This window comes from Echinops telfairi, unplaced genomic scaffold, assembly GCF_000313985.2.
Source record: "Echinops telfairi isolate 266 unplaced genomic scaffold, ASM31398v2 ScPeMD7_1;HRSCAF=3_1, whole genome shotgun sequence".
NCBI lineage: Eukaryota > Metazoa > Chordata > Mammalia > Afrosoricida > Tenrecidae > Echinops > Echinops telfairi.
In genome coordinates, this window is record NW_022103897.1 from 549,185 (window position 1) to 561,892 (window position 12,708).

Genomic DNA, 12,708 nt, shown 5'->3' on the forward strand with positions numbered 1-12,708 from the left:
AGAAGAAGAATCCAATATAAAAATGGGCAGAGGACATGAACAAACAGTTCATTAATTATGATATCCAAATTGCCAACAAGCATATGAATAAATAAATGTTCATGGTCATTAGCCATCTAAGAGGCGCTAATCAAACAACAATGCGATAACATCTTACACTGACAATGACAGCCACGTTAAAAATATTCAGAATATAGCAATTTCTGGGCAGCCTTCAGAGAAACTGGAATGCTCATACTTAGGATTGTAAGTATTTATAACCATTGTGGAAAACATTATGGCAATTTTTCAAACAACTGAGAATAGAAATTCTATGTGACTCAGCAATTACTATATTGGGTATACATGGAAAAAAGCTCTGCTGGATGGAGCTTTCATAGTACGCATTTTTCCTGCTAGGCAAGCATCCAGAAACTTGCTCTGAGTTAGTGCACTCAGTGGCGTCACCTGGGAAGGTTTTCTCTGGTCAGAGTGAATTTTTTCGTAAAAGCAGTTTTGCTTGAACCTCATTCTTTTGTGATGGCTGATTTAAGAGAACAGCATGTGGCTGTGGAATTTTGTTTCCTGCTTCGGAAAAATGCCACAGAAACTGTTGTGATGTTGAACACAGGTTACAAGGACAGCGCTAAGGGAAAAACTCAGTGGTTTTCTCATCTCATAAAAGGTGAAATGTGGATTGATGACAATCCGGACATTATCAACTTCCCAAACAGACAAAAATGTCGACAAAGTTTGTGCACTTGTGCTTGAAAACCAAGGACAGGCCATTGAAGAGATTGGGCAGTTATCTTGGAGCTTGGTTCAAAGAAGTTTAATGGAAGATCTGGGAATGAGCAGGGTGGCTGTGAAATTTGTGCCTCTGTTTCTGACTGACCAGGAAAAAGAGCATAGAGTGGAAACATGTCATGCTTTGAAATGACAGCTCTGAAGCGACCCAGACTTTTTTCCCAGGGTCATTACTGGTGAGGAGACATGGTGCTACTCTTATGACTCTGACAACAAACACGGATCAAGTCAGTGGAAGACACCATCGTCACCTCGCCCAGAAAAAGCTCATCAAGTGAAATCAAAGCTCAAGACGATGCTCATTTGTTTTTGATGTGAGGGGGATAGTGCATTTGGAGTTTGTTCCACCAGGCCAAGCTTTCTATTTAGAGGTTCTGAAAAGATAGCATAATAATGTGCGACAAAAAAAAGGCCTGATTTGTGGCTTATGGGGAACTGATTTTGCTACCACAACAATGCCCACTTGCTCACAAAGCCATCTCAGTGTGCCAGTTTTTGGCAAAAAAAAAACAAAAACAACCCAGAACGCCTCTCTTGCCCCACACACCTGACCTCACTCCATGCAACTTCTTTTTGGTTCTGCAAATGAAGAGGGACATAAAAGAACAGCGATTTGATGACGTATAAGAAGTGAAGAAAAATATGAGGGAGGTGCTGTCAGGCATCCAAACAGATGAGTTTGAAAACGGTTTCCAAGAACGGAATCACAGATTTGACAAATGTATTACGTGTGATGGAGAGTACTTTGAAGGTGATAAGGTTGTTTTATAAAAACATTTGAATACATAGCTTTGAAAAAAAATTCCCATTTTGGGGGGATACCCCTGTATATCCTAAAAAAGTAGGAGCCATGACATTAACAGACATATCATGTTCAGTGAAGTACTGTTTAGGATAGCAAGAAGATGGAACCAATCTTAATGTCTATAACTAGAAGAATGGATAAAGAAACTTTGGTACATACATACAAAGGAATCTTATGTATAACTAAAAAAACATGATAGACCAATGAAACACCTCTTAGCCCGGATCAAAATGGAGAATATCATGCGGAATGAAATCAGTGAACCTAAAACAGGCAATATTTTATGAGACCACTGTTATAAAGGAAAAAAACACACAAGACAACTACTTATACTGAAGGGAACGCCCTTTGGAAATTACCACGTAGGAGAAGACAGAGGAGGGAGGATGAAGAAAAAGGCTAAAGGGTTGACAGGACTGAACTGGGTGATGGGAGAGATAGTGATCCACAAGAAGGGGACATGAGTCAAAGGTGGAGGGTGTATGTAAGAAATTGTGGGCTTTGAAAAGCACTCTAAATACTTGAACATAAAATTGATAGTCTGAAATGTAAACCCCCTCCTAATTCACAATTTAAAAAGTTTTATAAATAAAAAATAAAAACTGTGAATAATGTACAACAAAAAGGAATTCAGAAGAATAACATTCAGGTACATTCAACACCTGGGGAGAAAGAGAGAGCTACATAAAAACAAATGAAAAATTAGAAACCATACAACAACAATAACAATAAAATAACAGAAACCCAGATGATGAATACTAAGATAATAGCATTAAACTGTAAAGGATCAGAGCTGTAGAAATTAATAGAAAGTTGAATTAGTGAGCTTGAAGACAAATCTCTCAATTCCAATCTACAAGAAGATCAATCAGCAAAAGGATCCAGTGAGTCTGAAGAAAGCCTAAGAATTATGTGAGACACTATCAAGAAGAAGAAAAAATATGTCTCATTGGGCTTCCAGAACAGGACAGAACAAACTTACAAACCAAAACACAGAAAAAAGAGAACAAGAGCGTCTAGAAAAAAGCTTCTCTAAAAGAAGATACGATAATTATTCAAGTCAGGGGGACCAACAACAGAAAGGAGGGTGAAGAGAGACAGTGGATGATGTAAGATATGAAAATAATACTAATTTGTAATTCATCACGGTTTCATGAGGGAGGGAGGTTGGGGAAGGAAGGGGGAAAAATGAGGAGCTGATACCAAGGGCTCAAGTAGAAAGAAAATATTTTGAAAATAATGGTGGCAATATGTACCAAAGTGCTCAACACAATGGATGGATGGATGGATTGTGGTAAGAGCCTCCAATAAAATGATCAAAAATAAATAAATAATATTATTCAAGAAGCTGACAATCCCCACCCCACCCAAAAGACAGATCCCAAAAGAAAACCACCACAATATAATGTAATGAAACGTTCCAGTATTAAGGAAAATGAAGGAATCCTGAGAGAAGTTGGAGATAAAAACAAACAGAAACCAATAAGAATAAGCTTGAGGTTCTCAGCAGAGACCATGAAAACACGAAGCCAATGCAGGGTGGGGCGGAGATATTCCTGAAAGATAAAATTCGCCAACCACAAATGCCAAAACTATCCGTCAAATTAAAGGAGAATTAAGGGTATTTCTAGGCAAGGATAAATGCAAAGAACCTGTTAAAAAAAGATGAGTTTTACAAAAATTCTAAGAGACTCTACAACAGCAGCAGATAAACCTGAGGTCAACATAAAAGAAATGAGCATCCAGAAATCAACCCACTTAAAGCGATATTCAAAAGAGAACAAACGTATAAGATCCAGATATATCAGTCTGTGATGAAGACAAATACAAGGAAACAGAGGAAATTGTGGCTATGTAAACAAATGAATGAAGAGGAAGTTAAGTCTCTTGCAAGAGAGTGTAAACTTCCTTGAACTTGTGAAGAAAATAATAAATCAGAAGGTTCCCATTTAAAGATTATGGGGAAAAACTCATCAAAATAAAAAAGAAAACCACAAAATGGTTGTAAATAGTAAAACAATGGCAAAAAATTGCAAGAAAACCCACAAGTTAGAGATACTCAGCACTGAAATTTATGGAGGAGTAAACAAACCACTAACAAAGTCACATGCATAAAACCTGATTAATAACTACTGAATAATTGAAGAAATAAGAAATGAAAATTTAAAATTCCTTAAAACAAAGGAGAAGGAAAATACAACATAGTAAAACCTTTGTGACATGGCAAATACAGCACTCAGAAGGCATTTTATAGCAAAAAAAAGCTTCCATCAAAAAGAAAGTTAGACCCAAAATCAACACTTCAACTCAACAGTTAGAACAAAAACAATAAAATAAGCCCTATTCTACATGAGGGAGAAAGGAAATCAAAGGGTGAGGGAGGGCAAATTACTGGGTGGCTGGATAAGTAATCTAAGTTGTTGAATACAAGACAATGGTCTAAAATTGTGTGATAATTGCACAACTCTTCTGAATATGCCTGAAGTATTGAATTGTATCATGGGTGAATAAAATGTCAAAAAAACTGTTAAAATTGATTATGTGGATTGTAAACACCCACTTAATTCACAATAAAAAATGGAAAAACATTAAATAAAATGTTAAAAAATATAAAAAGCCTTGCCTTTCTCCTTGGAGTTCCCAATATGCCACTAAGGATTGTGGACTTATAGTGGGAATCCATCCGCTGTACATTCCAAAGGGAGGCTGCAGCTGCACGGCGTCGTTTTAAGTGTCAGGACCACGATTCCATGGAAGACCCCTGGGAATGCTTTTCTCCTGGCTAACTCGCTTGGCAGGACGCATGGATGGGCCTGAACAGGGGGCTCCTGGTGCTTCCCGTTGGCAGGGCTCGAACAGCAGAGAGAATGTGATGACTCAGACCGCTGCTCTGAAGGAAACCTTGTGCTGGAGAAACGTAGAAAATCTCAGTATGGTTTATGCTGAAAACGCCCCAGCTTTTCATTTTGATTTATTCCAAATACTTTTTTTTTTTAATCCTTGAACTAAGAATCTGTATATTTGACAGTTCTGAAGTCCCCTCTGGAAGTCCCTGTGTGGTGCAAATAGTTACTATGCTTGGCTGCTGACAAAGGCTGGAAATGGAAATCCCACAAGTAACATTCAGAAGAAAAGCCTGGTGGTCTAGTTATAAAAACCAGCCACTAAAAACTTTATGGAGCTAAAACTAAAACTAAAACCCTTTCTACTCTGACATATAGTTAATATGTCTAGCAGGGATCCTCAAACTTTTTAAACAGGGGGCCAGTTCACTGTCCATCAGACCCGTTGGAGGGCCAGACTATTCTAAAAAAAAACGATGAACAAATTCCTATGCACACTGCACATATCTTATTTTGAAGCAAAAAACCAAACCGGGTAAAACACCCAGCGGGTTGGATAAATGTCCTCGGCGGACGCATGTAGCCACAGGGCCGTAGTCTGAGGATGCCTGGTCTAGAGAAACACAACCAGTGACCCTCACCTTTAGGAGAGAGCTTTATATCAAGTAATTTTATATGAGGAAGGCACCCCAGCCCAGTCCAACTCAAGGCTCTGAGTCTGGTAAAGGCCAGAGAACCTCTTCAGACTCACATAACTGCAGGCATGGAAAGGTGAAGCGAAATGTGGGAAGATCAGAGGTGGTAGGTCCAAAGTCATATAGATCCCAAACTGTTGGAAACATGGCAGGGTGCTGACAGGTCTTAGAGTTGGGTGAGCCACATGAGGCCTCCCTGGAGGCAGGGAGAGTTCCAGCAAACAGGAAGGCAAGGGGGCAGAAAGGGAGGGATCCCAGTGTCTCCCTTGGCCACCCCTTCCAGGAGATATCATTAGGCTGTGACCTAATAGACACCCTATACTTTCAAACATTAACTTACAATCTAACTATCACAGTGGTGAAGTAAAAATTTCTTCATATGGTTATTATATCCATATTTTTGTAACTTCCACTAAATGATTGGGTAGACCATACAAATAAGGACTCTAACTTAGGGATTGGTCGGTGTCACCATTCCTCTGTGTATAAGAGAGCTATCTCAGGAGCAGGAAGGGGAAAAATTCTGGGGACCATCAAGGAAGAATTTTCAGTGGAGCACTTCAAGATCCCTGAGTAAAGTGGCAGAGGCGGGAAAAGCCAGGACCCTGAGACCAGAGATTCAGGCAAAGAATTCCTGAGATAGAAGAGTAGAGCCAAGACTAGGAGACTGTGAGGCAGGGAAGCTGTTGCACCCACTGGCCCAGAGTCCTCTGTGAGACTGAGAATGAGAGGGTGAGTTGGCTGCTGACTAAGGAGAGATGCTGCTGTGGACCATAGATTCTTTTCTTTTTGTTTTAGGATCCTTTCTGTGGTAACCTGTTAACATCCCTAATAAATCCCCACTGCTGTGAGTATGGTCCCTGAGTGGTTTGTGGCCATTGCCACAGATGATGGAGACTGGAAGATAAGTAGAGTGTTGTGGGAGGAATGCTTGGTGTTGGAAGAGGGTAAAGAAAGATGGAGGGTAGAGACAGGTCTGACCTTAGTCATGTGGCCATGGGCCTTAGGCTGGTATGGAGATGGATGCTCCTGCTCCTTATTGAAGCAGGAAGAAGTCAGATGTGGCCCCTGTACCTTTTTGGCAATAGAGTCATGGTAGGTTAGAATGGACTCAATGCGGATCGTTTGGACCTAAAAATCTCTCCCTGGGACGAACCAGTCAGGGTACAGTATAGTGCTGATGAAACACAACTTTCCTCTAGTTCTTTAATGCTTCCCTCACCCCCACTATCATGACCCCGGCTGGACCAGAGCATGTACATGAGTACAAATAAGAGCTGGAAACAAAGGGAATTCAGGACAGATAAACCTCTCAGGACCAATAATGAGAGCAGCAATACCAGGAGGGGAAGGGGAAGGTGGAAGAAGAAAGAGGGAACTGATCACAATGATCGACATATAACCCCTCCCAGGGGGATGGACAACAGAAACGTGGGTGAAGGGAGATATCGGTCAGTGTAAAGAAACATTATTATATGAAGAAATAATAATTTATAAATTATCAAGGGTTCATGAGTGAGGGAGGTTGGGGGAGGGAGAGAAAAATGAGGAGCTGATACCAAGGGCTCAAGTAGAAAGAAAATGTTTTGAAAATGATGATGGCAACATATGTGCAAATGTGCTTGACACAATGGATGTATGTATGGATTGTGATAAGAGCTGTATGAGCCCCAATAAATTTATTTTTTTTAAATCTCTCCCTGTTTGGATTCACCTTTGTAACAAAGCCACATGGGACAGGCAGGGAAACTTCCATACTCAAATAAAATTCAGGTGAGGGACATTGTCTCACTCTTTAAATGAAATAAGATCTCATCATAGTGGTTTCGCTCTTGTTTAAGGATCAAGGAGCGCTGGTGGTGCAGGGGTTAAGGACTGGGTTGCTAACAGGAAGGTTGGCTGAAAGAATTCACTCAGTAACTCTGTGGGAGAAAGACATGGCTACCAGTTCCTGTAAATATCACAGCTTTCAAAACCCCATGAGGCAGTTTTACTCCATCACATGAGATTGCTAGGAGGGAGGACTAAAAATAGTTTCCATGGTATCCCACAACAGAAACCAAAAGATGCCGTGTATTTTTAAAGCCGTGACTTAGTGCCCTCTTCCGGCTGAAGAATTCCCATGTAGCAAGATCATCAGTCTTTGAGAAGTACAAACCATAGCGCCCGTTAACATTCCTAAAATCAAGGCCCCAGGCCACTGACTCGGGTTCTTTGACCTTTATTAAAGGTGAGAAAATCAGGAGGCTGAGTTTACGTGATCTCCTCAAACAAAAACTGCTGTAAGGACCCAGATTTTAATGCCAGCCCATGCGCTCTTCACTGCCCTGACAGCAATATCACAGACTGTATGCTCCGATAGCCTGTCATCATTCCTTATAGATGTTGTCCTGGGGCTCAGGGCTTAACAACAGAGGGCGGCAAACTCTATAATTTCGTGTGTTCTAACTCAGCTTCATTAAAAAAAAGAGCTTGGGGGTTTAAGCGGAGAGAAAATGTTTTGAGAAACGATGTACAAATGTGCTTTACACAATTGATGTGTGTATGGATTGGGATAACAGTTGTATGAGCCCCTAATAAAATGTTAAAAAAATAAAATAAAATAAAATAAAGAGCTCAAACTGGCCTCCGACTTTATGAAAGTCCCTTTCTTAAGTCCTTACTTGCAGGCCCAGCGACCTGCCGTCAACGGGCAGCATGAATCCTCCCTATTTAGGTGGTGATGTGGAGCAAGGTTCAGTGTGTGCAGTATCCGTGTGTGATATGTGTATGTGGTGTCTGTTTATGGATTGCATATGTGTTTGTTGTGTAATGTGTAAGTGTATGTGTGTGGTGTGTACAGGATGTGGGAGGTATGTATATAATATGTGAGGTATGGGTGTTGGTGGTATATGCATGTGGTGCATAGGCTATAGAAGTGAGATATACTTGTGCATAAATATGCTCATGTGAAGAATCTCCTGCAGAACAGGAAGAGCTCAGGATTCCGGAATTATTCCCTGGGGTTTCCAAGTCTCCTTATTCCATCTTCACAGAGAAGGAAGGGAAAACTCAGCACCCCTTCCCTTTGTGGCCCCACTTTGAGGTTTCCTTAGGCCCTGTGCTGTGGTCAGGATGGGGCTGAGCGGCATTCTGCTCTGTGGGGCTCGTTACCATGCGTCTTTAAGTGTCTTGCTGATGAACAGAGTAGAGGGCGTTCCTGGAAGGGCCTCCTCCTTCCGGCTCATGGGCAGGTTAGGTAGAGGTCTGCATACATACATCATCCTGAAACAGGGCTGGGAGCACAATATTCTAGTCCCTAAACTATCAACACGATCTGTTAGAACTCAGGTTGGACATGTTGGTTAACACCATCTGTTTGACTAGTTAACCTGGAACATTCATAAAAATCATCACGGAACTAGTGTAAGATGATTAGAAACCATAGTTTTTTAAAAAATCCAATGACAAAATGGAGCCCTTCTGAAAAGCACGGGACAATATAAGGGGACTTGGAAAATTTCACGGGAAATTTCCATTATCTTTCATGCATCATCCCAGGAACTTTTTGAGTCCTCCTCGTACACTGCAGTGCTATGAAGCTCAGTAAGCCCTCTGGAAGCTGGGTGGCCAGAGCACTGAGTGGTAAACTCTACAGGAAACAATCCAGTAAGCCCTCTGGAAGCTGGGTGGCCAGAGCACTGAGTGGTAAACTCTACAGGAAACAATCCAGTTAGCCCTCTGGAAGCTGGGAGGCCTGAGCACTGAGTGGTAAACTCTACAGGAAGCAATCTAGGCATGGCTGCAGCCATTGACCACAACAAACGAGAACCCTGCTACTGATCAAATGTGTGCATAAAGGACACATCCACAATTAAAACATTCATGTCATTATTTCCACAAACAGATGGATTGTTTTCGAAATCTTCGGTCCCAGTGGAGCATGAGGGATGTGGCACCCACGATCAATGTGGAGTTGGTTAGGTCACCTGTCTCTGATATTCCATAGTCCCCTGCTAAAGAAGGATTAGAAGGTTGAAAGAATCAAGTAGAGAGCCTAGATCTCAGGGGGAGATCAGGTTGAAACAATCCACGAGGTAATGTAGCAGTCCAAGCTAGATGACCTGTGAGAAGCCTTGGAAGCCATTTCTCAACCTTGCAATTTTACCCCTTTCATATGATAAGATTTTCAATTAATTTACCTTTCTTTATTTGCCCTTCTCTGTTACCCAAGGGAAAGGAGAATTATTCCTAATCATTGAACCCTAATTTTATTGGCCAAGACTTTCATACACTGGCCTATACAGAGGGTGGGTCTGTACACAGACCTGTTCAACCAAGGGAAGAGGCCGAGGAAAGTGTCTGAGGCGGGGAGGGACCCTGCTTCCCGGCTGGGATTCTGGCGTAGAGAGAGGCCCTCACTCCCCTTGCCTCCTCACATTCTAGATGTTTTTAATTCTAAGACCAGGGGCTAATGAGAAGAATTGGGGAAATCACACTCGAAGAAGGTATCATCTCTCTACATTTACAACTTACCTGCTACCTGTTCCGATAAGCTTGTGGCATGGATTGTAGATACACTATGGGAGTAACCGAAGGAAGACATCATGCACTCGGGAGACTTTTTTTTTCTCAGAGAGTATCACCATTTACCAAAACCCAGCATATCCAACTCATCTTTTTATGATTATAAATACAAGTTTGGCCTGACAAATAGATTTTTATTTTGATATTTTTAAGTGAAGTGATTAATGTGTATTCCATCTGTTCAGCCCTTTCAGAATATTGGGATTCTCTTTTTAACAAAATAATGAAACCAGCAGGTAGCATGGTTTCAAATCTCTTGGGTGGCTTTTAGGAATTTCCTAGCACAAGTCCAAAACAGACTTTTGTCTACTTTGGCTACGTCAAGGTACTGGTTGTTGACTTTCTACATACCTCCTCTATGAGGAGGAAGGCTTATTTTACTGCCCACAGTCAGAGAATATCCTGAACAATGTCTTGGATGAAGCTGGATGGCTCCAAGTTCACACATATTCATGGACAGAAGAATAAGAGAGAGATCTAATTTTGAAGGTCAGAATTAATGTCATTGGCTAATGATGTATATGAGATAAAACACTAAGACCAAACTAACTAAGACTACAGGATTGATAATTCTTAGGTTTGTGTTTTTAATTCAAAGTCACACAACATACTCAATAAAGCCTATTAGTGGTAAGAGTCAGGGTCTATAGATTGATCATGAATGAACACTTTTAGAAACCCAACTTATACACATTTTGAACCACCATATTTTCCTCACAAGGGATACAGAATAAGATAGGTTGGGGGGCAGGTTCTGGCTGCATTCTTACGACATAAGACTATACTCAGTAGCCATCAGTCTAAAGCAATCTGCATCAAACGCACAGTCAACCAGAAACCTGGTCTTGTTTCAAAGACCCAAGATGGCAGACAGCTTATCTCCCATACACACTCTACAATACAAAATTTTATTCATTAGATTCATGTGAATGTCATGTTAAAGATGGTTTGTGGGAGAGGGGATTCGGGGTAAAACCACATAGATATGTCTGTGATCTCATAACACAGAGCGAAAGCAGGTTCCTGCCTTGTCCCCCCACCCCTCCGCACCTTTTTCTACATAACTGTCTGAGTACACTAGTAACATTCAGTTAACAAAGCAAAAATAAAACAAAACAAAAAAACACTCCAAACATTTTATCCTTAGGAAAGTTTTTAAGCAACCAGGCTGTTAGGCTGGGTTGACAGGGCAAACAAATCCAGTGACACTCATATATGTATAAGAAAATGCTTTTATCAAGATAATATTACACAGCAAGAAAGTGTGCCAGGCCAGTCCAACTCAATCTGTAAGTCCAATACCAGTCCATAAGCCACTCTTCAGATTCACGTAGCCACAGTGACACAGACTGCAACATCCCAGACCAGTGGGTGCAGAGTCACATAGGTCCAAGGTTGGTGGAAACATGGCAGGGCTCTAGCAGGTTCAGCGTGTCCAGCAAGCAGGCAGGTGAATGGGGAGGGAGAGGAAAAGAGAACCTTCTCTCTTCCAGGGTCCTCCTTAGGGGAAGGATACACCCCACGGAAGAAGCATCAGGCTGTGGCCTGATTGACAAGCCTGAGTCCATTACTCCTAGCCATGAGCATCTAGTTGACTTAAAATCATCTGACTACCACACAGGTATACATTTTAAACACTGTCAAAAGCACATTCTAGATACTCCCAAGTTCCTTTCTTATTTTCCCTTGTACTCTCACATTCCACAAGCCATGCTTCAAATGTATCCTTGGGACACGTTAAGAATTATGAGTTCATGAGCTATGCATCACAGAGGGAGAACATCCTTGGTCAAGACTCAGGATCTGCTAGGTATTCAAATGCTTCGCAGGATCCAAAGGACTGGGAAGACATAAAAGGAATTTGGAAATAGCCCCTAAAATTAACTTGTCAAGAAAACTATGTGTACAAGAAAACAAACGGATCAGGCAGCTCTTTGATCCTGCTGCTCAGATGTTTTGTGCCTTATTTGCATACATACAAGGATCTTCCACACGAGGCTTGCAGCTCCAGTGGGCAGAGAACAATAGAAGCACTCAAAATCAAACTCACTTAAGTACATTTTTTTTATGGTTGTCTAACAAAAGGCAGGCACAGACAACAACACTAGGATATTTAGTTAACCACGTCGTAGTAGTAATTCCTCAGCCGCAGTTCCACTGCTGCAAATCCAGGTCTTTTCTCCACCCTAAAAAGCAAAGAGAGATGATTGCTTTTCAATGTGTGTTGTCGGTTGAATTGCATCCCATGCAAAAGTCTAAGCCCCAGTATTTGTGAATGTGACCTTAAATGGATTTAGAGTATTTGCAGATATAATCAAGGACAAACAAGGTCATTTGAATAAACTCTAATTTGGTCTTTCAAATAGGAGAGGCACACAGCAGGACACGCTGTGGGTCAGATAAAGATTGGAGTGAGGCATCTACTAGCTAACACCAAGGATTGCTAATAACCACCCAAATATGGAAGAGGGAAGGTATCGACCTCTAGAGTCTTCAGAGAAAGCATTGCATCGATGGCATTTTAATTTCACACGAATTATTCAGGGACTTTGGCTACATTCTTCACAATACATACACATCCTCATGATTTTCATTCTGGCTTTTGTCCATTAATAGTTTCCATACCGCTTATCTTCTCATTTTTGTTTTAAAGTAATTGCTGACCTTTTAGTCTTCTACAGATTATTTTTCAAAGGCGCATAGTACTGTCTCTTTTGTGAACCAAACTGATTTGAACTGAAAGGTGCTTACGGGCTAGTATTTGTTCAAAGTTTAAAGAGTACCTTAGTTTCAATGAGTTCTTTAATTTTAACTAGTCTAACAATTCTGGATGTTTTGAGGTTTTGGGTTTTTGTTGTACATTCTGTTCCAACTATTGTGGCCCTGAGTAGAATGGCTGAGAGTGGTAGCTCAGCTACCACTGGCCTGGTTTGAAGGTAAACAAAGCCATTATTCTTAAAGACTATCAGTCCTATAGACTCGATTATTTTTTATTCTTTTTTTACTTTTTTTT

At 41.0% G+C, this 12,708-nt stretch overlaps 1 protein-coding gene across 1 annotated transcript in view; it reads right to left on the bottom strand.

The window, feature by feature from the left end:
- Positions 1–10,828: 10,828 nt before the first annotated feature.
- Positions 10,829–12,708, bottom strand: part of SYK (spleen associated tyrosine kinase) — a 76,403-nt gene continuing 74,523 nt past the window's right edge. The window contains exon 13 of the mRNA XM_004713904.4: positions 10,829–11,881. Coding sequence (XP_004713961.2) covers positions 11,809–11,881 — 73 coding nt within the window. The 3' untranslated portion in view covers positions 10,829–11,808. The remainder of the gene's footprint in view (positions 11,882–12,708) is intronic.